The sequence below is a fragment of the Rhinopithecus roxellana genome, chromosome 2 (assembly GCF_007565055.1).
Source record: "Rhinopithecus roxellana isolate Shanxi Qingling chromosome 2, ASM756505v1, whole genome shotgun sequence".
NCBI classification, from domain to species: Eukaryota; Metazoa; Chordata; class Mammalia; order Primates; family Cercopithecidae; genus Rhinopithecus; species Rhinopithecus roxellana.
In genome coordinates this window covers 105,669,947-105,697,116 of record NC_044550.1, presented here as the reverse complement: position 1 = coordinate 105,697,116, position 27,170 = coordinate 105,669,947, and the positions used below count along the sequence as shown (strand labels likewise).

Sequence of the window (27,170 nt, the reverse complement as noted above, 5' to 3'; positions counted from 1 at the left end):
CTGTAGTCCCAGCTACTCGGGAGGCTGAGGCAGGAGAATGGCGTGAACCCGGGAGGCGGAGTTTGCAGTGAGCTGAGATCCGGCCACTGCACTCCAGCCTGGGCGACAGAGCAAGACTCCATCTCAAAAAAAAAAAAAAAAACATATATTTTAGCACCAAAGATCAAAAAGTGCTTGAAGGTTTATAATTAAAAAAAAAAAAAAAAAAAATCATTCCTCTCTCCTCCCCCATTCCTGCTATCTAGATACAGTCATGTCCAACTCTCAATTTTTTCTTATAGAATATACACGATATTCCCTCATCTTCCATTTAAGTTAAGGAATATCATGCATATTCTATAGGAAACAGAATGAGGCATTCTATTTCTATTTCCTTAGAAATAGAAATTGGAAATAGAAATAGAAATTGGAAAGATGGGCCAGTTGCAGTGACTCGCACCTGTAATCCCAGCACTTTGGGAAGCCAAGGTGGAGGACTGCTTGAGTCCAGAAGTTTGAGACCAGCCTGGGCAACATAGCAAGACTTCATCTCTACAAAAAGGTAAACAACTAGCTGGGCGTGGTGGCACATGCCTGTAATTTCAGCTACTTGGGAAGCTGTGGTAGAAGAACCCCTTGAGTGGAGGAATTCAAGGCTGCAGAATGAGCTATGATGGTGCCACTGCACTCCAGCCTGGGCGACAGGGTGAGACCCTGTCAAGAGAAAAGAAAGAAAAAGAGAAAGAAAGAAGGAAAGGATTATCTTTGATTACCTTTTACTTGCTGCAGATAACTTCCCTGCCACATCATTCCAATATAGTCAAAGCAACATTTTATTAAACCGTCAACAACTTTGTTTTTTATGGAGTTTGCAGTTATCTCTCTCTGTGTTTCGGTTTTTTTTTCCTAGTGTACCAAACACAAATTCATCCCTTATACTGTCCTATGGAGCTATGAAGCTTTTCTTGACATAGCCAAACAGCTAAGAAATAATCAGTTCTATTTATTTTTTCCTTCAAGTTACCTTTCTTGAATCTTCCACCTTTGCTGTAATTGGGGCCGGCTGGTGCTGTCGTCCTGGGAATTTTCTCATTCACCATCACTTTGTTAATTCCTTCACCTCTTTTCTTTCATGCACTCAGGAGGCATCCTCGGCAAGACTTAATGGTTGCTGGGTCATGATGAAATGTTGTAGGCACACTAGAGAAGCTCTTTCACTAAGTAGCTATCTGTTTGACAAAACAAAGACAAAAACAAACAAAAGCTAATTTGTAGAGAGCTTTTTGGATACCATTGTACTGTAAAACTTCAAAATCAGGCTGCCTCACCTGTTCATTAATGCCAGAGGCCTTTGTTTTGTGCCTTCAGGTAAGGCAAATACCTGACATACATGGATTGTTTAATGAACACTTTCTGGGTTTCTTGTTCATTCATTTAACGCCTTTGCCATCATGGGGTTTCCATTCCAGACAGGAAGTGAAGTACGTAATGTTAAATCAGATGTTAATGCTACAAAGAAAATAATGTAGGGTAAGAGGTAAGAGATTGAGTGGGGACTGGAGAGAATGTTCAGGGAGGGCGCTGTTTGTGGAGGACAGATGGAAAGGCCTGTGTGGTGGCAGCCAGCTGGAGCCTAGCACTGCGGTCCAGACGAAAGATCAGAGTCTCAACTAGTGTGGTCAAGAGGAGGATGGTGAGCGTTTGCTGAGGAACATATATGGATGGTAGAGCCGACAGTCGTTGCTGATGGATTGAACACAGAATGGCAGCAAAATAAAGGATGGCTCCAAAGTCAGTGCTGTCAGAATGAGCCTCCGAAGCTTTTCGAATGCACGGGGTCCCTGCGAGAGTGACACATTTGGGAATCTAGTTGGCTCTGACTGAAGCTACGGAGAAACATGGCAAAGGAGTGAGGAAGAAAGGATACTGAGGCGGGCTTAGGAGGCCCTTTATTAAAGCCTGGCTGTGTTTATAATTGCAGGCAAGAGGGGATGTTAATGTAGTGATTCAGAAAGATGAAGAGAACTAAATTGAGGAAGTAGGTTTTCATTTTTATCAAGCAATTCATCATTGACTACGACTCCACATTAATTCAGCTCTACCCATAAAGCAAATTAAATTACCCCAAGAAATCAATAAAAACACGGGCCGGGTGGGGAAGACGTTCTCGATGAATATTCACACGTCTTTTTTATAAGTATTTGGGAAGAGATTTTGGTCTAAATGGTCAAAAATGTTGCCCCAAAAGACAGACAAGTAAGATCCTACATCTTCCTTGACTCCCATGAGTCAATAGAGGCAATTTTCTGACATTTGCCTTTCGTTCCTTCCTCCTCTGCCCGTCCTAAAGAACTTGGCCTCCACGAGCCAGAGCCTACCTACAGGTCAGTGTAACTGATATGCTGCTTCAGTTTTCTGTGGGAACTGACCTGCATTTTTAGAACATCTGAGTAAAACCGAACCACCGTTCCACCTAGTCATGCTCATTACCACAGATCCCTGTGTGATAGGAGTCAAGGCAGAGCTTGCTTTTTGATGCAGTGATGGTCTGGATTTAATTCCTTCTCCTTGTTACTAGATACATAACAGCTAAATAACATTAGAAAAAACAAATCAGCTGTCTGAGCATCAGTTTCCACATATGAGTCATAACATTAATGCACACTCATAGGTTGTTAAAAATATTAAAGGAGATAAAGTATAATAAAACTTAAACATGAAAGTCCCTATGTAGATACTTACTTTCTCAGCATTATACAGCCATCCCTGAGCAAGGATGTAAGGGAAAGCATTTGCCAGGAGATCACCAAATAGAGAAACAGGGTGAACACCAGGCATCATTGATATTACTTACCTGATTACCTATTGGGCTTCTTCTAATAAATCAAATTGTTCTTATCAGAAAGAGGTAGGCCAGGCGCGGTAGCTCACACCTGTAATTCAAGCACTTTGGGAGGCCAAGGCAGGTGGGATCACTTGAGGTCAGGAGTTCAAGACCATCTTGGCCAACACGTTGAAACCCCGCTTCTACTAAAAATACAAAAATTAGCCAGGCGTGGTGGTGGGCACCTGTAACCCCAGCTACTTGGGAGGCTAAGGCAGGAGAACTGCTTGAACCCGGGAGGTTGTGGTGAGCCGAGATCAAGCCACTGCACTCCAGCCTGGGCGACAAGAGCGCAATTCCGTCTCAAAAAAAAAAGAAAAATAAAATTTTAAAATACTCACATTTTCCACAACTTCTCCTTCTTATCCACATAAAATATCTGTATAAATTAAGTTATTATTCTCTATTTGGAATAAAAAATTTCGAAAGTCCTGATACTCACTGTCAGTAATGGGATGTCTCTGGTCCTCATGGTGGCTTACATCTAAAGTCCTGCTTTCATTCCTGATCATACCTGATTCTGCAAATGTTTTCCGAAATATATCGAGTTCCTAACCTAGTTCTAAGGACCCCAGACTATATTTCTTCTCTAATTCCCCAACCCGACGATGCATATGCGTTTTTCTCATTAGTGTAGGATTTCCCTGTTATTATCATTCTGATTCAAGCTAAGTGCAACCTCTTCCACTACACACACTTGCGTTGACAGTTACACAAATGCAAAGGCTCCGCATATTAAATCAGGCTCCAACTCCTGGAACGCTTTTTATTGGGTTAGTTTACAAAAATTATTTCAATGTCTTGTTCTCCAACTTTCTGATCTCTTGTGGTCTTGGATTTTGCACACAGAAGATGAAGGGCTAACAGTAGATTAAGGGCTAACAGTAGATTAAGGGCTAACAGCAGCATCACAAGGACCGTATTGTGGGGAGATGGTGAGGGAGTCTGGACTTGTGTCTCCGTTTGGGATACAGAGGGAAAACACAGGCCTGAGAGCTCCCTGGAAGGCGCAATGGGAGAAACTGTAAATGAGGGACGTCTCGGTCACATTGTAGAATGATATCTGCCCGTGTTCGTAGTCAAGGAAAACCCCAACTGTGTCCAACTTCTTTTTCAGGAAGAGCCTTTTCAGAGGGGGGAAGACCCAGAGGGTCCACTCTGTCTCCATCACCGACCCTGTGAGCAAGACTTTCTCTCCGGAATCTCTGGCCGTGCTGCCCTTCGTGTCTGCAGAGCTGTGGTATATGCCCACTTGCCACCTGGTTGCCTTTTCCACGTCCACCTCCCAGTAGTGCCTCCCTGAGGTGAAGCTCTCCGCAGCCAGCACCGTGGCACTGAAGTCCAATCTTCCTGGGTTGCCAGCCCCATCCTGCTGCCCATGCCTCAATTTCACAGTTCTCAGGTCCTCAGATAAGGCCAGGCAGGGATGAGCTGTTTCAGGATCCAACGTTAAATGTCCTGCCAGGAGAGAAAACCCTCGTTAACGCAGGAGTTCACCAACGCCAATGCCAGAGTCGTGATTTCTAACATGCCTGGGCTTCCCACTGAGTGGGCACAAGCCCCAGGCCCAGACACGGGAGAGGCAATTTGGGAGGGTCCAGAAAAAGGAACCTCTAAACTTTACTTCAATCTGGACCTCGTGGAGGAAAAAGTCCATAAGATAAGGAAAGGGACACAGTCTGCCTGAGCAGGAAGAATAAAACAAAGGCGAATGGGCTAAGGAAGGTTTAGAAACACCGTCACCCGGCCAGGCGCGGTGGCTTACAAGGTCAGGGGTTCAAGACCAGCCTGGCCAAGAGGTAAAACCCCGTCTCTATTTAAAAAATACAAAAATTAGCCAGGTGTGGTGGCGGACGCCTATAATCCCAGCTACTCGGGAGGCTGAGGTAGAAAATTGCTTGAACCCGGGAAGCGGAGGTTGCAGTGAGCCGAGATCGCACCACTGCAGTCCAGCCTGGGCGAGAGAGCAAGACTCCATGTCAAAACAAACAACAAAAAAACACCTTCACCGCAGAGGCTGTCAAACTTTCCTGGTGCCAAGTTCTACCCAGATATCACTTGGGACCCAACCCTGGTCTTCTACAGATCTCCAAGCCTGGAGCGGACAGAGGAGTAAGCTAGCAGCAACTCATTCATGGCCCTCCCGATGACGTACTCTACACATCTTAAATATCTCCACAGGGAACATAGAGGCCTGGAAATTGCTGACAACAGGCCCTGGACATCAGGCAGTACATCAGAGAATTCATCAGTGGAGGAGAGAACACCTGTGAGGACCCTCCAGAAACTCACGCTGAGAACAGGCAGGCTCAATGAATTCCTCATACCTGCACAAATACACCTTCTTCCTGTCTCTGTTCCTCTTTCTGCCCAACCTCTAACTATTGGGACCTTTCACAGGGCTTGCTCCTGGGACTCCTTTCAAGTAGTAGATTCTCCTTCGCCACCTCCAGGTAACTGTGCTTCAGTTTCAAAGACCTTCCCTGTGTTTATGACTCACTCTATAAACAGCAAAATACCAGTTGGAAAAAACACAGGAATTTCAGACATAATATACCCAAAATGGAACTGCAAGGCCAGCCCTCTGCAGTCTCCACTAAGGGAGTTCACAGCTCCCTTACTGCTTCAGCTGTCCAAGCCATAAACCTGGAAAGCCTTTATTTCCTACTTTCTGTAACGAGGAATCCAACTTAATTTCTATTATTTGATTGCAGTAAATTTAATTAACTTAAATCTCTGAATTTGAAGGCCAATTCACATTATTAGGGTGGTCTCAAAAGCTACATGTCTTGAATTTTAAATAAATTGTCTGAGACTCTCAGTATTTCCAGGAGACTGGCAGAAACAAATGCAAATTATCTTTGGAAAAATGCACAGCTGTGGCCGGGCACAGTGGCTCACGCTTGTAATCCCAGCACTTCAGGAGGCTGAGGCGGACGGATCACTTGAGGCCAGGACTTCGAGACTAGTCTGGTGAAACCCCATCTCTATTAAATTACAAAAATTAGCCGGACCTGGTGGCAGCCTGTAATTCCAGCTACTCAGGAGGGTGAGGCAGGAGCATCGTTTGAATCTGGGAGGCAGAAGTTGCAGTGAGCCGAGATCGTGCCACTGCACTCCAGCCTGGGCAACAGAGCGAGACTCATCTCAAAAACAACAACAACAAGAAAAGGTTGAAGAAGAAAAACCAGGAACATCTCAAGAGAAAAAGAACTTGACAAATTCAACATTGATTCATGATAAAAATTCTTAGTAAACCAGAAATAAAGGGGGACATCCTCAATTTGATGAAAGGCAGTCATTAAAAAAACCTATAGCCAGGCGCGGTGGCTCACGCCTGTATTCCCAGTACTTTGGGAGCCCGAGGCAGGCAGATCACGAGGTTGGGAGTTTGAGACCAGCCTGACCAATGGAGTGAAACCCCGTCTCTACTAAAAATACAAAAATTAGCTGAGTGTCGTGGCACGCGCCTATAGTCCCAGCTACTCAGGAGGCCAAGGCAGGAGAATCGTTTGAATCTGGGAGGAGGTTGCAGTGAGCCGAGACTTCACCATTGCACTCCAACCTGGGTGACAGAGCCAGACACCATCTCAAAAAAAAAAAAACAAAAACAAAATACAAAACAACAAAAAGCCCTATAGCTGTATCAGAATTTACAGTAAAGACTTAATGTCTTCTTTCTTCCTAAGATCAAGAATAAGCAAGTGTCCGCTCTCACCACTTCTATTCAACACACTGCAGGTCTGAGCCAGTAGAATACGGCAAGGAAAATACAGAAAAGGCTTGCAGACTGGAAAGGCAGAAATAAACCATCCATACTCACATACTGTAGAAAATCCCGAAGGATCTATTTACAGAAATCCACTGTCTAATGAGTGAGTTTTGCATAGTAATAGGGTACAAATGTCAATATATATGAAACAATTCCATTTCTATATACTTGTAATGAACTAGAAATGAATGAAATGTCCATTAGAAATTGATATTTTAAAATACCGTTTACAGTGGCACTAAAAAACATAAAATACTTAGGGATACATCTCCAAATACATATAACATTTGTATGCTGAAAGTGACAAAACACTAATGTGAGAAATCTAAGACCTAAATAAATGGAGATATTTTGTATTCCTGGACTGTAAGCACTAAATATTGTCAAGATGTCAATTCTTCCCGAATTGGTCTACGGATTCAATGTAATATCAATAAAAATCCCAGCGGTCCATTCTGAAGAAGCCAACAAGCTGATTTCAAAATTTATGTGGAAAAGCAAACAACCTACAGTAGCCAAAACTATTCCGAAAAAGAATACATTTGGAGAATGCACAGTACCTGCTTCCAAGACTTCCTACAGAGTTATCATTCAAGCCAATGTGCTATTGGCAAAGGGATAGTCAACCATCAATAGATCTCTTAGAGTCACAAATAGACCTGGGTCACATGGATACAGTCAACCACCAATAGACCTCTTAAGAGTCACAAATAGACCTGGTCACATGGATAGTCAACCACCAATAGACCTCTTAGAGTCACAAATAGACCTGGTCACATGGATAGTCAACCACCAATAGACCTCTTAGAGTCACAAATAGACCTGGTCACATGGATAGTCAACCATCAATAGACCTCTTAGAGTCACAAATAGACCTGGTCACATGGATAGTCAACCACCAATAGACCTCTTAGAGTCACAAATAGACCTGATCACATGGATAAAGTCAACCACCAATAGACCTCTTAGAGTCACAAATAGACCTGGTCACATGGATAAAGTCAACCATCAATAGACCTCTTAGAGTCACAAATAGACCTGGTCACATGGATAAAGTCAACCACCAATAGACCTCTTAGAGTCACAAATAGACCTGGTCACATGGATAAAGTCAACCATCAATAGACCTCTTAGAGTCACAAATACATCTGGTCACATGGATAAAGTCAACCACCAATAGACCTCTTAGAGTCACAAATAGACCTGGTCACATGGATAAAGTCAACCACCAATAGACCTCTTAGAGTCACAAATAGACCTGATCACATGGATAAAGTCAACCATCAATAGACCTCTTAGAGTCACAAATACATCTGGTCACATGGATAGTCAACCATCAATAGACCTCTTAGAGTCACAAATACATCTGGTCACATGGATAAAGTCAACCACCAATAGACCTCTTACAAATACATCTGGTCACATGGATAGTCAACCATCAATAGACCTCTTAGAGTCACAAATAGACCTGGTCACATGGATAGTCAACCATCAATAGACCTCTTAGAGTCACAAATACATCTGGTCACATGGATAAAGTCAACCATCAATAGACCTCTTACAAATACATCTGGTCACATGGATAGTCAACCATCAATAGACCTCTTAGAGTCACAAATAGACCTGGTCACATGGATAGTCAACCATCAATAGACCTCTTAGAGTCACAAATAGACCTGGTCACATGGATAAAGTCAACCATCAATAGACCTCTTAGAGTCACAAATACATCTGGTCACATGGATAGTCAACCATCAATAGACCTCTTAGAGTCACAAATACATCTGGTCACATGGATAAAGTCAACCACCAATAGACCTCTTAGAGTCACAAATACATCTGGTCACATGGATAAAGTCAACCACCAATAGACCTCTTAGAGTCACAAATACATCTGGTCACATGGATAGTCAACCATCAATAGACCTCTTAGAGTCACAAATACATCTGGTCACATGGATAAAGTCAACCACCAATAGACCTCTTAGAGTCACAAATACATCTGGTCACATGGATAGTCAACCATCAATAGACCTCTTAGAGTCACAAATACATCTGGTCACATGGATAAAGTCAACCACCAATAGACCTCTTAGAGTCACAAATACATCTGGTCACATGGATAGTCAACCATCAATAGACCTCTTAGAGTCACAAATACATCTGGTCACATGGATAAAGTCAACCACCAATAGACCTCTTACAAATACATCTGGTCACATGGATAGTCAACCATCAATAGACCTCTTAGAGTCACAAATAGACCTGGTCACATGGATAGTCAACCACCAATAGACCTCTTAGAGTCACAAATACATCTGGTCACATGGATAAAGTCAACCATCAATAGACCTCTTAGAGTCACAAATACATCTGGTCACATGGATAGTCAACCATCAATAGACCTCTTAGAGTCACAAATACATCTGGTCACATGGATAAAGTCAACCACCAATAGACCTCTTAGAGTCACAAATACATCTGGTCACATGGATAAAGTCAACCACCAATAGACCTCTTAGAGTCACAAATACATCTGGTCACATGGATAAAGTCAACCACCAATAGACCTCTTAGAGTCACAAATACATCTGGTCACATGGATAGTCAACCACCAATAGACCTCTTAGAGTCACAAATACATCTGGTCACATGGATAGTCAACCACCAATAGACCTCTTAGAGTCACAAATACATCTGGTCACATGGATAGTCAACCACCAATAGACCTCTTAGAGTCACAAATACATCTGGTCACATGGATAGTCAACCACCAATAGACCTCTTAGAGTCACAAATACATCTGGTCACATGGATAGTCAACCATCAATAGACCTCTTAGAGTCACAAATACATCTGGTCACATGGATAGTCAACCATCAATAGACCTCTTAGAGTCACAAATACATCTGGTCACATGGATAAAGTCAACCATCAATAGACCTCTTACAAATACATCTGGTCACATGGATAGTCAACCATCAATAGACCTCTTAGAGTCACAAATACATCTGGTCACATGGATAAAGTCAACCACCAATAGACCTCTTAGAGTCACAAATACATCTGGTCACATGGATAAAGTCAACCACCAATAGACCTCTTAGAGTCACAAATACATCTGGTCACATGGATAGTCAACCACCAATAGACCTCTTAGAGTCACAAATACATCTGGTCACATGGATAGTCAACCACCAATAGACCTCTTAGAGTCACAAATACATCTGGTCACATGGATAGTCAACCACCAATAGACCTCTTAGAGTCACAAATACATCTGGTCACATGGATAGTCAACCACCAATAGACCTCTTAGAGTCACAAATACATCTGGTCACATGGATAGTCAACCATCAATAGACCTCTTAGAGTCACAAATACATCTGGTCACATGGATAGTCAACCATCAATAGACCTCTTAGAGTCACAAATACATCTGGTCACATGGATAGTCAACCATCAATAGACCTCTTAGAGTCACAAATACATCTGGTCACATGGATAAAGTCAACCATCAATAGACCTCTTAGAGTCACAAATACATCTGGTCACATGGATAGTCAACCATCAATAGACCTCTTAGAGTCACAAATACATCTGGTCACATGGATAAAGTCAACCACCAATAGACCTCTTAGAGTCACAAATACATCTGGTCACATGGATAAAGTCAACCACCAATAGACCTCTTAGAGTCACAAATACATCTGGTCACATGGATAAAGTCAACCACCAATAGACCTCTTAGAGTCACAAATACATCTGGTCACATGGATAGTCAACCATCAATAGACCTCTTAGAGTCACAAATACATCTGGTCACATGGATAAAGTCAACCACCAATAGACCTCTTACAAATACATCTGGTCACATGGATAGTCAACCATCAATAGACCTCTTAGAGTCACAAATAGACCTGGTCACATGGATAGTCAACCACCAATAGACCTCTTAGAGTCACAAATACATCTGGTCACATGGATAAAGTCAACCATCAATAGACCTCTTAGAGTCACAAATACATCTGGTCACATGGATAAAGTCAACCACCAATAGACCTCTTAGAGTCACAAATACATCTGGTCACATGGATAAAGTCAACCACCAATAGACCTCTTAGAGTCACAAATACATCTGGTCACATGGATAAAGTCAACCACCAATAGACCTCTTAGAGTCACAAATACATCTGGTCACATGGATAGTCAACCACCAATAGACCTCTTAGAGTCACAAATACATCTGGTCACATGGATAGTCAACCACCAATAGACCTCTTAGAGTCACAAATACATCTGGTCACATGGATAGTCAACCACCAATAGACCTCTTAGAGTCACAAATACATCTGGTCACATGGATAGTCAACCACCAATAGACCTCTTAGAGTCACAAATACATCTGGTCACATGGATAGTCAACCATCAATAGACCTCTTAGAGTCACAAATACATCTGGTCACATGGATAGTCAACCATCAATAGACCTCTTAGAGTCACAAATACATCTGGTCACATGGATAAAGTCAACCATCAATAGACCTCTTACAAATACATCTGGTCACATGGATAGTCAACCATCAATAGACCTCTTAGAGTCACAAATACATCTGGTCACATGGATAAAGTCAACCACCAATAGACCTCTTAGAGTCACAAATACATCTGGTCACATGGATAAAGTCAACCACCAATAGACCTCTTAGAGTCACAAATACATCTGGTCACATGGATAGTCAACCACCAATAGACCTCTTAGAGTCACAAATACATCTGGTCACATGGATAGTCAACCACCAATAGACCTCTTAGAGTCACAAATACATCTGGTCACATGGATAGTCAACCACCAATAGACCTCTTAGAGTCACAAATACATCTGGTCACATGGATAGTCAACCATCAATAGACCTCTTAGAGTCACAAATACATCTGGTCACATGGATAGTCAACCATCAATAGACCTCTTAGAGTCACAAATACATCTGGTCACATGGATAGTCAACCATCAATAGACCTCTTAGAGTCACAAATACATCTGGTCACATGGATAGTCAACCATCAATAGACCTCTTAGAGTCACAAATACATCTGGTCACATGGATAGTCAACCATCAATAGACCTCTTAGAGTCACAAATACATCTGGTCACATGGATAGTCAACCATCAATAGACCTCTTAGAGTCACAAATACATCTGGTCACATGGATAAAGTCAACCACCAATAGACCTCTTAGAGTCACAAATACATCTGGTCACATGGATAAAGTCAACCACCAATAGACCTCTTAGAGTCACAAATACATCTGGTCACATGGATAGTCAACCACCAATAGACCTCTTAGAGTCACAAATACATCTGGTCACATGGATAGTCAACCACCAATAGACCTCTTAGAGTCACAAATACATCTGGTCACATGGATAGTCAACCACCAATAGACCTCTTAGAGTCACAAATACATCTGGTCACATGGATAGTCAACCATCAATAGACCTCTTAGAGTCACAAATACATCTGGTCACATGGATAGTCAACCATCAATAGACCTCTTAGAGTCACAAATACATCTGGTCACATGGATAAAGTCAACCATCAATAGACCTCTTACAAATACATCTGGTCACATGGATAGTCAACCATCAATAGACCTCTTAGAGTCACAAATACATCTGGTCACATGGATAAAGTCAACCACCAATAGACCTCTTAGAGTCACAAATACATCTGGTCACATGGATAAAGTCAACCACCAATAGACCTCTTAGAGTCACAAATACATCTGGTCACATGGATAGTCAACCACCAATAGACCTCTTAGAGTCACAAATACATCTGGTCACATGGATAGTCAACCACCAATAGACCTCTTAGAGTCACAAATACATCTGGTCACATGGATAGTCAACCACCAATAGACCTCTTAGAGTCACAAATACATCTGGTCACATGGATAGTCAACCATCAATAGACCTCTTAGAGTCACAAATACATCTGGTCACATGGATAAAGTCAACCACCAATAGACCTCTTAGAGTCACAAATACATCTGGTCACATGGATAGTCAACCACCAATAGACCTCTTAGAGTCACAAATACATCTGGTCACATGGATAGTCAACCACCAATAGACCTCTTAGAGTCACAAATACATCTGGTCACATGGATAGTCAACCATCAATAGACCTCTTAGAGTCACAAATACATCTGGTCACATGGATAGTCAACCATCAATAGACCTCTTAGAGTCACAAATACATCTGGTCACATGGATAGTCAACCATCAATAGACCTCTTAGAGTCACAAATACATCTGGTCACATGGATAGTCAACCACCAATAGACCTCTTAGAGTCACAAATACATCTGGTCACATGGATAAAGTCAACCACCAATAGACCTCTTAGAGTCACAAATACATCTGGTCACATGGATGAAGTCAACCACCAATAGACCTCTTAGAGTCACAAATACATCTGGTCACATGGATAAAGTCAACCACCAATAGACCTCTTAGAGTCACAAATACATCTGGTCACATGGATAGTCAACCACCAATAGACCTCTTAGAGTCACAAATACATCTGGTCACATGGATAGTCAACCACCAATAGACCTCTTAGAGTCACAAATACATCTGGTCACATGGATAGTCAACCACCAATAGACCTCTTAGAGTCACAAATACATCTGGTCACATGGATAGTCAACCATCAATAGACCTCTTAGAGTCACAAATACATCTGGTCACATGGATAGTCAACCATCAATAGACCTCTTAGAGTCACAAATACATCTGGTCACATGGATAGTCAACCATCAATAGACCTCTTAGAGTCACAAATACATCTGGTCACATGGATAGTCAACCATCAATAGACCTCTTAGAGTCACAAATACATCTGGTCACATGGATAGTCAACCATCAATAGACCTCTTAGAGTCACAAATACATCTGGTCACATGGATAGTCAACCATCAATAGACCTCTTAGAGTCACAAATACATCTGGTCACATGGATAAAGTCAACCACCAATAGACCTCTTAGAGTCACAAATACATCTGGTCACATGGATAAAGTCAACCACCAATAGACCTCTTAGAGTCACAAATACATCTGGTCACATGGATAGTCAACCACCAATAGACCTCTTAGAGTCACAAATACATCTGGTCACATGGATAGTCAACCACCAATAGACCTCTTAGAGTCACAAATACATCTGGTCACATGGATAGTCAACCACCAATAGACCTCTTAGAGTCACAAATACATCTGGTCACATGGATAGTCAACCATCAATAGACCTCTTAGAGTCACAAATACATCTGGTCACATGGATAGTCAACCATCAATAGACCTCTTAGAGTCACAAATACATCTGGTCACATGGATAAAGTCAACCATCAATAGACCTCTTACAAATACATCTGGTCACATGGATAGTCAACCATCAATAGACCTCTTAGAGTCACAAATACATCTGGTCACATGGATAAAGTCAACCACCAATAGACCTCTTAGAGTCACAAATACATCTGGTCACATGGATAAAGTCAACCACCAATAGACCTCTTAGAGTCACAAATACATCTGGTCACATGGATAGTCAACCACCAATAGACCTCTTAGAGTCACAAATACATCTGGTCACATGGATAGTCAACCACCAATAGACCTCTTAGAGTCACAAATACATCTGGTCACATGGATAGTCAACCACCAATAGACCTCTTAGAGTCACAAATACATCTGGTCACATGGATAGTCAACCATCAATAGACCTCTTAGAGTCACAAATACATCTGGTCACATGGATAAAGTCAACCACCAATAGACCTCTTAGAGTCACAAATACATCTGGTCACATGGATAGTCAACCACCAATAGACCTCTTAGAGTCACAAATACATCTGGTCACATGGATAGTCAACCACCAATAGACCTCTTAGAGTCACAAATACATCTGGTCACATGGATAGTCAACCATCAATAGACCTCTTAGAGTCACAAATACATCTGGTCACATGGATAGTCAACCATCAATAGACCTCTTAGAGTCACAAATACATCTGGTCACATGGATAGTCAACCATCAATAGACCTCTTAGAGTCACAAATACATCTGGTCACATGGATAGTCAACCACCAATAGACCTCTTAGAGTCACAAATACATCTGGTCACATGGATAAAGTCAACCACCAATAGACCTCTTAGAGTCACAAATACATCTGGTCACATGGATAAAGTCAACCACCAATAGACCTCTTAGAGTCACAAATACATCTGGTCACATATACCAGTTGATTTTCAACAAAGGGGCCAAGTAAATTGAATGAACAAGGGTAGCGTTTTTGACAAATGAAACTGGAACAAATGGATACACATGTGACAAAAAGTAAAAATGAAAGGTGGGGGGAGGAGAGGGTTTGCACCATTCTGTGAACTGTATACAGATATTAACTCTCGATGGTTCATAGGCCACAATGTAAAACCTAAAACTGTAAAACCTAAAGCCATAAAACTTTTAGAAGGAAATCTTTGTTGGCTTTGGCAAAATTTCTCAAATAAGACACAAAAAGCACAAATCATAAAAGAAAAAAATTGATAAATTGAACTTCATCAAAATGCAAAACCTCTACACTTCAAAAGACAGTATTAGGAAAATGAGAATATAAACCAAACTGGTAGGAAATATTTGCAAAACATATCTGACAAATGACTGCTAAACAGAATATATAAAGAAATTATAAAACTCAAGAAACATACAACCCAATTTTAAAAAGGGGTTTGTACATGTATTTCACCAAAGTAGAGAGAGAGGGAAAATAAACACATGAAAATATGCTCAACATCATTAGTCATTCTGGAAATGCAAATTAAAATGAGATACCACTACACATCTATTGGGTTGGATGTAGTAAAACAAACTGACAATACCAAATGCTGATGAGAATATAGAGTAACTGAATCTTGCACATTATTGGTGGGAAGGCAAAATGGCACAGGTAGTTTGGAAAACAAGTTTGACAATCTCACCCTTAGATAGTCAATCAAGAACTGTGAAGCTATGCCCACAGAAAAACCTGCATGCTAATATTTATAGCACAGAGCTGGAAACAACCCATGTCCATAGAATTGCAAAAGGATAAATAAATTATAGTATATTTCTACAATGGGATCTTAACAATGAAAATAAGCAAACTACTGATACATGAAGCAGTCTGGACATTCTGTATCTCAACTGCAGTCTGCTGTCAGCCTCGGAAGGCCACCCACTGGAGGATTCCATCAATAGGACGTTCTGGAAAAGGCAAAGCGATAAGGAAAGGAGATACAAACCCTTTGTTATACGTGCTGAATTTCTCCCCCTAGAAGTTTACATTTTTCGGCAGTGGAATCTGCCTGCAATCATGTTTCATGGCTGGGAAACTGGTAAAGAATCTGCAGCCAGGCATAGTGGCTCATGCCTGTAATCCCAGCACTTTGGGAGCCCAAGGCATGAAGATCACCTGAGATCAGGAGTTCGAGACCAGCCTGACCAGCATGGTAAAATCTCGTCTCTACTATAAATACAAAAAACTAGTCGGGTGTGGTGGTGCATGCCTGTAATTCCAGCTACTCAGGAGTCCAAGGCAGGAGAATCGCTTGAACCCAGGAAGGGGAGGTTGCAGTGAGCCAAGATCGTACCACTGCACTCTAGCCTGGGCAAAGTGAAACTCCATCTCCAAAAAAATAAATAAATAAAAAAGAATTTGCATGGGAAAAGCTTTCATATAAGATCATACAGTTATTTTCTTGATCGATATCTAATATGTACAACATATTAAGCTCTCCAGTCTCCTAAAATTTTTATTTATTTAAGATAGAGTCTCGGCCGGGCGCGGTGGCTCAAGCCTGTAATCCCAGCACTTTGGGAGGCCGAGACGGGCGGATCACGAGGTCAGGAGATCGAGACCATCCTGGCTAACACGGTGAAACCCCGTCTCTACTAAAAATACAAAAAAAAAAACTAGCCGGGCGAGGTGGTGGGCGCCTGTAGTCCCAGCTATTCGGGAGGCTGAGGCAGGAGAATGGCGTAAACCCAGGAGGCGGAGCTTGCAGTGAGCTGAGATCCTGGCCACTGCACTCCAGTCCGGGCGACAGAGCGAGACTCCGCCTCAAAAAAAAAAAAAAAAAAAAAGATAGAGTCTCGTTCTGTTGCCCAGGCTGGAGTACAGTGGTGTGATCTCAGCTCACTGCGACCTCCGCCTCCCGGGTTCAGGCAATTCTCCTGCCTCAGCCACTCGAGGAGCTGGAACTGCAGGCGTGCACCACCACAACTGGCTAATTTTTGTGTTTTTTGTAGAGATGGGACTTCACCATGTTAGTTAGGCTGGTCTCAAACTCCTGGCCTCAAGCAAACTGCCCACCTTGGCTTCCCAAAGTACTGGGATTACAGGAGTGACCCACTATGCTGGCCTAAAATTTTTAAATTACTGGAATTTGTTTCCATTTATGGCAGGAAGGTCACCCGATTCTCAAATACAGAACAGAGCCATGTGAGCGTTCACATGTGTCAACTTACTCTGGAGTACTCTGAACATGCTGCTGAATCCTCTTATGTGGCATAAACTCAAGTCTGTGATATGAGCGGGCTCTAGACGCTCAAGCAGCAGTGACCTGCTCCTGAAGGGAAAGGACAGCCTCAGTCATCTGCACAGACCACAGACCCCTTGGTCTAGTAGATGGATCCCATTACATCCTACCAGCAAATGCACTCTCCTTATCCCAATCAACATCTTATTGGACTCTGGTTCTGACCCAATTGTATCCAAAATGAAAACTCACCTTTCTAAAGAGTATTTTGCATTCTAAGGGAAAGAAAAGAGACCAGGTTACTACTGGGTTTTTGAGCCGTCTTTTGCAATCTGTGCCCAGGAAAATATCCCCTACAATAACCTCAATTTCCATGTCATGTCTTCAGCCTCATAATGCTAGTTATCAGATGAACAAATTCTAACATGGAAACAGAAAAAGTCAGAAAAATGCATGAAATCATGTTGTTGTATCCCCAAGGGAAATGTTTTCTATCTTTCACCCCAGTCATCTTATTCAGAGCCATCATTTCTCAGTCTTCAGAACGCGAGCATCTATCTGCTTTCCATGCAGGGGGTGGCCAGAGTTGAGCAGGTCAAGGGGCTGCTGGCTGGGAGGGCAGTGGGAGGCAGGCAGAGCCACACCTGCCTGCATGCTCAAGGACTGAACTGATTCCTAAGGATTGACCTGCAGACGCTTTCCAGATGAGCGCATTCACTTGCAATTGTAAGCCTAGCAGAGGGATATGTACAGTCTTAAAAAGACAGTAAGGCCGGGCGCAGTGGCTCACGCCTGTGATCCCAGCACTTTGGGAGGCCCAGGCAGGTGGATCACCTGAGGTCAGGAGTTTGAGACCAGCCTGACCAGAATGGTGAAACTCCATCTCTACTAAAAATACAAAAATCAGCTGGGTGTGATGGTGGGCGCCTGTAATCCCAACCACTCAGGAGGCTGAGGCAGGAGAACCGCTAGAACCCGGGAGGCAGAGATTGCAGTGAGCCAAGATCACTCCACTGCACTCCAGCCTGGGCAATAGAGCGAGACTCCATCTAAAAAAAAAAAAAAGATAACCCACTTTCTGAAAAGGAAATGTATGTTACTGTACAAAATTCAAAATATGCAAATACTTACCACAGACTGAGTAGCTTCTTCACAACAGAAATTCATTTCTTGCAGTTCTGGAGGCCGGGAATTTCCAGATCAAGGCACCGGCAGATTCAGTGTCTGGTGAGGGCTCCAGCCCTCCTAGGTAGCCTCCATCTCCAGCCTCATAAGCTGAAGGGGCAAGGTCTTCCTCCGCCTCTTTTATAAGGGCCCTAATCCTTTTCACAGCGGCTCTGCCCCCAAGCCCCACTCACTACCCAAAGGCCCCACCTCCCAGTACCATCACCTTGGGGAAAAGGATGTCAACATAAATATTTTGGAGGGACACAAACATTCAGACCATAGCAGATAATCTCACCCTTGTTTCAAGATTATCGCCGATGACTATATATTTATATTTTTTTGCCAGAAAGTCTGTGGATGTTAGCAAGCACACATGTATATGTGTGTGTATATACTTATTATCGAAAGATCAAACAAAAAGCGGTCTGCATCTTTCTTTTTCACTCGAGTGCTTGAAGATACTCTTTTAGTGCCTATAGAGCTGTTTTATTCTTTATGATTACAGAATATTTCATTGTATGGATGTATCATAATTTGACGAATCAGTTATTAACCACACTGTGCCACGTTTCAATCCAAACTTACTGCTTTAAGGTGAGAATTAATCTCATGATACAGCTCCACTGTCCCACAAAGCTACGACCGTTCCTGATGCTTTTGGCAGCTGAAGCATAGTCGTGCAGTCTTCTTTTGTAGTTGAAGATCATTGGATATTGTGTTCTGGCGGCAACCCCTAATGAGTACTGTCCACTCCTCATTTCTCAAATACTGGAATGAATTTTATTTTCTTTTCCCCAGCATCTTACCTTGAGCAATGCTAAGGCGCCTTCCCCACACTTCTTCTCAAGCTCCGTGGTGAGCTTTTGGAGGCTGCAGATCTGTTCAGAAACCCTGGCTTCATTCTCTTTCAGTTTCTTCATGTTCTCTCTCCCCACATGGCTCAGTCTCTGCAGAAGCATCTCTTTGTTACTATTTTTTTTTTTTCTTTGTTACTATTTAACAACCTCAAGTTCAGGAACAAGAGTTCAGTAACTTCTCCTATTGATTAATTCAACCATGTCTTTAAAAACCTGCTTTTTGGCTGGGCGTGGTGGCTCACGCCTGTAATCCCAGCACTTTAGGTGGCCAAGGCTGGCAGATCATGAGGTCAGGTGTTCGAGACCAGCCTGGCCAACATGGTGAAACTTGGTCTCCACTAAAAGTACAAAACTCAGCCAGGGGTGGTGGCGGCGCCTGTAGTCCCAGCTACTCAAGAGGCTGAGGCAGGAGAATTGCTTGAACCCGGGAGGCAGAGGTTGCAGGGAGCCAAGATGGTGCCACTGCACTCCAGCCTGAGCAACAGAGCAAGACTCTGTCTCAAAGAAAGAAAACAAAACAAAACAAAACAAAACAAACCAAACCTGCTTTTCTGCCTGCTACCCCAGGAATAGACATAATTAGGCAAGACCATGATATTGTTGAAGCAGGAGTCCTCTCAAGAGACAGCTGATTCTTTGACCCCATTATGTATGTTTAAGCTGACACAGATGTGGGTACATGCAGCCCTTACTCAAATTAACATGTACCTAAAACATTTCATGTTTTTTCTGTGGCTGTTCAGAAGGTTCCCTATTTTTTCATTAACTTGAAATCAATTAAAATTAAGTTATATAGATTAATAAGAAATACACAATTATGTACTGATATCGGTTTTCTTTTTATCCTTCCAAGTATACTTCACATAGGTAGTCACATAAGCAACGTGAGTATGTTATTTAGGGGGAACTAACATAAACATAAGTGATAGTTTATTATATTTGATTACTAATCCGACAACTTACTTTTTCCTTGGAGAACATTCCTTATTCATACACACAGAGCTGTGACACCATCTTAACAGGCTGAAGAGCATTCTTCCGTGTATGTACGGAGCACATTTTGTGAGTCTTCTATTGATAAATACAGGGTGTTTCTAACCTCTTGCTATGAATAAATGTTATAATTGTAATATCTCCTACTCATCAACTGCTTAACATGAAGCAAGACACTGTTTAACAAGCTTAGCAGATTACCTCACTCAAATCTCACAATAATTTTATAAATGAGGGGCCATTGTTATGTGCAGTTTACAGCTAAAGGAACCAAGTCAAAAGTTAAGCAGCACGTCGTAGGCCACCCAGGAGCCAGGAAACAGCTGACTCAGATAGGAACTCCATTCATCTGGCTTCGAAGGAGAATTCTAAACCACGGCTCGGAACTGAAACTCAGTGTCAGTGTTGCCTCATCCAGGTATCTTTTTCTACGTGTGTCAGCATATTTGAAGTGTAATACAGTAATGTGTGTACAAATATATTTATAGGTATATTGTGCTGTATTTATGTCTTTTTATATGCATGTGAAGATAAATTCACAGAAATAGAGTTGCCAGGTAGGTATGTAATTCATTTAATACATGTGTGGTTGTCACTGGATATGTTACTCTGGAACTGACATAATGCTCAGCTCTTCTTTTGCTCATTTCTCAAATATTAAGAGGATGTTGTTTTCAACATCTCACCTGCAGCATTTCCTGGAACATCTCCTCTAGCTCTGTGGCAAGCTTGATCACTTGATTCAGAAGGCCTTCTCTCAAGTTCAAGTCAGACACACATTCTCGCTCTCTCTGGAGATTCAGCTCGCACTCTTCATTCAGCAACCGGAGTCTCATACTATATTCAGACTCAATCATCCTTCTAAAATTTTGTTCCTCTTCCTTCCTCATATAGACATGATAGGCTTCAGGTTAAACATGATTAACACTACACACACACATTATAATAGTTATATATATGTATCTTACGTTGACCACAATGTGTTCTTTCCATCTCTAACCCCAATATAAAGACAAGGAAGGCTGAGCGCAGTGGCTCACGCCTGTCATTCCAACACTTTGGGAGGCCAAGGTGGGCAGATCACAAGGTCAGGAGATCGAGACCATCCTGGCCAATGTGGTGAAACCCCGTCTCTACTAAAAATACAAAAATTAGCTGGGTGTGGTGGCACATGCCTGTAATCCCAGCTACTTGGGAGGCTGAGGCAGGAGAATCGGTTGAACCCGGGAGGCGGAGCTTGCAGTGAGCCGAGATTTTGCCACTGCACTCCAGCCTGGCAACAGAGCTAGACTCTGTCTCAAAAAAAAAAAAAACAAAAAAAAAAAACAAAAAGACAAGGAAATATAAAGTACAGAAGGAATAAACCCAAAGGACAAATGGAATTTGAGTCAACATCAGCCAAGACATCAACACAATTTTACAACATAAAATGCAGACGGAGAAATGTTCATCAATAAGGAAAAACGAAGGAAGCTACAGCCTCTGTCAACACAGAGGAGGAGACCGGGACGCTGGAAAAGGGCCAATGGGATTTGCTGATGCTTGGGTAAGAGGTGTGGGAAAAAAAGAAGTCATGGACACCAAAAATTTTAGGCTAAGCAACTGGAAGAATGGAATTATCAAAATATATAGAGAGAATCTATGGAAGGGCTGGATTTCAGAAGTGAGGAGTCTGCATTAGTTAGGGATGTGATGAATTTGCTTAGTCAATTAGACATCCAAGTAAAGATAGTAAGTAGGAAATTGGACATGAAGTCTATTACCTTTTGGAAGTCTGGGCTAGGGATATATATTTGGGAGTAGTCATCTTAGAGATGCTTAAATAGCATCTCTATTAAGCTATTTAAGATTCAGTGAAATCGTCCAGGCGCTCACGTCTGTAATCCCAGCACTTTTGGGAGGCTGAGGCAGGTGGATCATGAGGTCAGCAGCTCGAGACCAGCCTGACCAATATGGTGAAACCCCGTGTCTACTAAAAATACAAAAATTAGCCGGGCATGATGATGGGCACCTATAATGTCAGCTACTTGGGAGACTAAGGCAGGAGAATCGCTTGAACCCGGGAGGCGGAGGTTGCAGTGAGATCGAGCCACTGATCTTTAGCCTGGGCAACAAGAGCAAAACTCCGTCTCAAAAAAAAAAAAAGATTCAATGAAATCAAGATTTATCAAGAACCTGACCACTTCTCATCACCTCTTTACCTGTCCCCCAGCTCACCATCATCTCTCCCTAATTATTGCAAGTCCCTTTACACGTCTCTCCACCTCTGCTTTTACTATCTCAATGTCTATTTTCATTTGGCAGCTAGCATGTTTCTATGAAAACGGAAGTTAAACCGTGTCAGTCTTCTGGGCGAAACCTTCCAGGGGTTTTGAACCTTGTATTTCATTGAAGGCTAGCCACCCTGAATGACTGACCATCTGCTTCTGATCTCATCACCTACAGCTCCCATGTCCTTACACAGCTCCAGCCAGGACATGGCAGCCTCCAGGCCTTCCCTCTGCGTAGAATATTCCTCCCCAAGACAACTGCATGGTTCAATCCCTCACCTCCTTCAGTGCCACCTTCTGAATAACAAGGTTCTGATCACTTTATTTGAAAGCTAACTACACTGCTTTCTTTCTCACTTAAAAAAATTTTTTAAAACATTTCCCATGTAACATATTATACATTAGGCTGGGCGCAGTGGCTCAAGCCTGTAATCCCAGCACTTTGGGAGGCCGAGACAGGCGGATCACGAGGTCAGGAGATTAAGACCATCCTGGCTAACACGGTGAAACCCCATCTCTACTAAAAAAATACAAAAAACTAGCTGGGCGTGGTGGTGGGCACCTGTAGTCCCAGCTACTCAGGAGGCTGAGGCAGGAGAATGGCGTAAACCCGGGAGGTGGAGTTTGCAGTGAGCTGAGATCCAGCTACTGCACTCCAGCCTGGGCGACAGAACGAGACTCCGTCTCCAAAAAAAAAAAAAAAAAAAAAAAAAAACTATACATTAAACTTATTTTATTTACTTCCACTAGAATTTAGGTTCCACAAAAGCAGAACTGGTTTTTTTTTTTTTTGGTTTTCCATTGATGCGCCCCTAGCAGCTTGCACAGTTCCTGGCAAACAGTGAGATCTCAGTATTTGCTGAACATGTGGTGCTTGAAACTTGGAAAAAAAGGGGGATCGGCTGAAAAATTCTTACTTACTTAGCCAGGCAATTCTCCTCCACTATCTTCCCCAAGTAGGCATTTACTTCCTTTAAAAACTGAGGGAGAGAAAAGACCCAGAATCGGAGATACCTTGCACAGAACAGGATTAAGTATGAAGATACAGTCTGAAATTAGAAGTGGAATGTGCCTAACAGGTGGTGAACCCTCGAATCTGGAGAGTGATTCTCAAATCACTCTTTAAAGGGTTTCAGAATTTATGTGGCAACCAGAAGAACAAGAGATGCTCATTCTCCTATGTCATTGTTACGAATGGTGTCACTCATCTTTTTGATCATTGCAAATAGCATTGCAAATGCCATTTTACTCACAATATAATTTGTATTTCTCTTACCGTGAACAAAAGTTCAGATTCTTTCAATATATTTAAAATATATTTACACTTTCTTTTCTGCAAACTCTTATTTCATCATTATTCAAAACTAAGTTTCTAGTCTTTTTCTTACTGATTTTTTATTTTTATTTTTATTTTGAGATGGATTCTTGCTCTGGGGCCCAGGCTGGAGTCCAGTAGTGTGATCTCAGCTCACTGCAGTCTCTGCCTCCCCTCCTGGTTCAAGCAATTCTCCTGCCTCAGCCTCCTGAGTAGCTGGGGTTACAGGTTCGTGCAACCACGCCCAGCTACTTTTTGTATTTTTAGTAGAGACGGAGTTTCACCATGTTGGCCAGGCTGGCCCCATCTCCTGACCTCAAGTGATTCACCCACCTCAGCCTCCCAAAGTGCTGGGATTACAGGCATGAGCCACCGTGCCCAGCCTCTTACTGACTTTAAAGAGCTTTTTATACATTAAGATATTAGCACTTTTCCTTCCTATAGATTTTACATGTTTTTCCTGCTTTGTGATTTGTCTTTTGACTTTATGATACACTATTTTCTAACAACATTACTGGTAATTTTCCCCCAAGAATCACGATAAGCACTGACCTGAATCATCCCCATTCTTTCTTGCTCATCAGTCAATATGCTTTTAGCTGCTTCAAGTTTCTCCCTCGATGTGTTCAGTATTTCCTGGAATAACTTCTAGAGAGAAAGCACAGAATTCCAGGTGAGATCATTGATTTACAACAGCTGGATTCCTAACCTTAGAGTTCAACAGCCAACAACTCTGAGTGTATATTTTCTTAGCCTTTAGGTTGAAGGTTCAATGAACTTATCTAATAAACATCAACTAAGATAATGGTTTTGGAGGAATATCTGCCCATTTCATCCGTATAGGAGTGGGCCAGTGTTTTGGGATTTGCCTGACTCTTACCCTGTAATTCTCAGCAGCCTCTTGTATCCCACACACCATGTGATGTTTGTGCTCCTGGGACTGGAAGCATTTGCTGCAGAGGATGATTTGGTCAACATCACAGAACAGCTGTATCGGTTCCAGGTGTGTTTCACAACAGGCATCTTCCCTGATGTGCTGTAACTGAGGGCTGAGCCTTTTGGACATCCTGGGAGGTGTTGAAGACTGGACTGTTTGCTTCTGCTGAGATATTTCCCTGCACTCTGAATGAGAAACAATGGTGGCTTCCTTTGTTTTCTGGAGCAGGCACACACACTTGGCAACTTCAGGGTCCACAAAGATCCAAGGAAAGAGTCCACGCAGACAGAGCGGGTCGGCGCTCTGGACTCCTCAAATCCAACAAACTTCTGGCGGCTGCCTGCTTGGGGAAAAGATAGAGTTAGGCCAGTGTTCTAAGATCAGCGGGGCTCCCTCTCAGGTCTTCTGACAATCTTGAGCAATAGGCTGAAAATTAAGTACAAGGAACAGCACGCACCTATGAGTCATTTGGGGGAAAACAGTGCTCAAAAGGCAAAGTACGAAAGAAGTTCATTGATAGAATTACAGAAAAAACCCACAACTAGTTGAAAAAGTTATTAAAATACTTTCCCTTTGAGAGGCAGGGTCTTGCTCTGTCGCCCAGTCTACAGTACAGTGGGGTGACCACAGCTTACTGCAGCCTCTGGTGAACGCCCGGGCTCCCGCGGTTCTCCCACCTCAGCTTCTGGAGTAGCTGGGACTACAAGGCGGCTCAAAACACACTGCAACGGAAGGAACGGGGAAGCAAAGTGAAAACAGCTCCTCTATTTTTCGGAGACGGAGTCTCGCTCCGTCCCCCAGGCTGCAGTGCGGTGGCGCGATCTCGGCTCACTGCAAGCTCCGCCTCCCGGGTTCCCGCCATTCTCCTGCCTCAGCCTCCCGCGTGGAGGAGCTGGGACCACAGGCGCCGCCGCCACGCCCAGCTAATTTTTTTGTATTTTTAGTAGAGACGGGGTTTCACCGTGTTAGCCAGGATGGTCTCGATCTCCTGACCTCGTGATCCGCCCGCCTCCGCCTCCCAAAGTGCTGGGATTCCAGGCGTGAGCCACCGCGCCAGCCCGAAAACGGCTCTTCTAAGAAGCCATCCATTAAACAGATTTGCAAACAGTGACACCAAGCCACTCTTCTCCATAATTTTGTTTCCGAAATAAAACTTGAGGAGTGACGTGACGCGCAGCCCGCGGTCCGGACGTGAGCGCCCTGGCGCCTTCCTCTTCGACTCCATCTTGGCGGTGGCGGCAGCCGGAACCGCGGTTCAGTCGCCAACCCGCAGTTGTCGGTTCGCGCCCCGGAGCTTCCTGCCCTGCAGGTGACCGGCCAGGAGAGGGTCTCCCGGGTGGCGGCGGCTGCGCCACTGGAGGGCCTGGCCCCGGAAGATCAATCGTGCCCCCGGCGGGCGCGCCCCTGGACCAGGGCCGGGTGGAGGCCCCGACTGCCCACCCGGGAAGCCACAGGCCGCATTCGAGGAGGCCAAGTCCGTGGTCCCCGGGCCCGCGCTGGGAAAGCGACAGGTCAGACTCTTACCAAGGTGGCCGCACGGGAAGAAGACAGGCCGGGCTGAGCCGCGGATGCCCTACAACCGGCGTTTGTCAACGGTGTGCCCGTCTTTGGCAAGAAGAAGGCCCCCAATGCCCTTCTTCCTAAGTCCTTTGTAATTCTGACTTTTTCTAATAAAAAAGCCACTTAGCTCGAAATTTTTTTTTTTCAGAAAAAGGTTTTTGTTTTTATTATTTATTTATGAGACAGAATCTCACTCTCGCCCAGGCTGGAGTGCAGTGGTGTGATCTCGGCTCACTGCAACCTCCACCTCCCGGGTTCAAGCGATTCTCCTGCCTCAGCCTCCCGAGTAGCTGGGACTACAGGCGCCCGCCACCACGCCCGGCTGATTTTTTGTATTTTTAGTAAGAGACGGGGTATCACTGTGTTGGCCACACTGGTCTCGAACTCCCAACCTCAGGTGATCCGCCCGCCTACGCCTCCCAAAATGCTGGGATTACAGGTGAGCCACCGTGCTTGGCTTGTTTTGTATTACTTTAAATGAATAATTATAAAATGCAGTTTTAAATTTCTAATACAGTAAACATAGACACTAACGATCATAAACAAAAGCTTATTAGGACTTTCGTCAATAATGAGTGCAAAGGAGTAGTGATTCCAAAAAGTTGAGAATCTTGGCCTGAAAAGGCATATTCCCCACAAATGGGACTGTGAATGAATGCATCCATAATTTTGACATGTTTTGTCTGTTTCCCAAGCACAAAAGTTGTACAATTTTGCACTCCAAGCAACAAATTAAAAAGATGTTAAACTTTTGGATCACTGCCCACTGGCTGGGTGAGAAATAGTATATTCATATATTTTCAACTTCCATCTGTTCTTTTTTTTTTTTTTTTTTTGAGACGGAGTCT

General features: G+C 43.1%; 1 protein-coding gene across 1 annotated transcript; it reads right to left on the bottom strand.

Moving 5' to 3' along the window:
• Window positions 1-3,752: 3,752 nt before the first annotated feature.
• On the bottom strand, window positions 3,753-24,891 carry TRIML2 (tripartite motif family like 2). The gene is made up of 7 exons (XM_030925701.1): window positions 24,706-24,891; window positions 24,378-24,473; window positions 20,927-21,121; window positions 19,197-19,337; window positions 17,476-17,498; window positions 17,213-17,313; window positions 3,753-4,321 (listed from the first exon to the last, which is right to left on the bottom strand). The coding sequence occupies exons 1-7, from the start codon at window positions 24,889-24,891 to the stop codon at window positions 3,753-3,755; spliced, it is 1,311 nt and encodes a 436-aa protein (XP_030781561.1).
• Window positions 24,892-27,170: the final 2,279 nt, after the last annotated feature.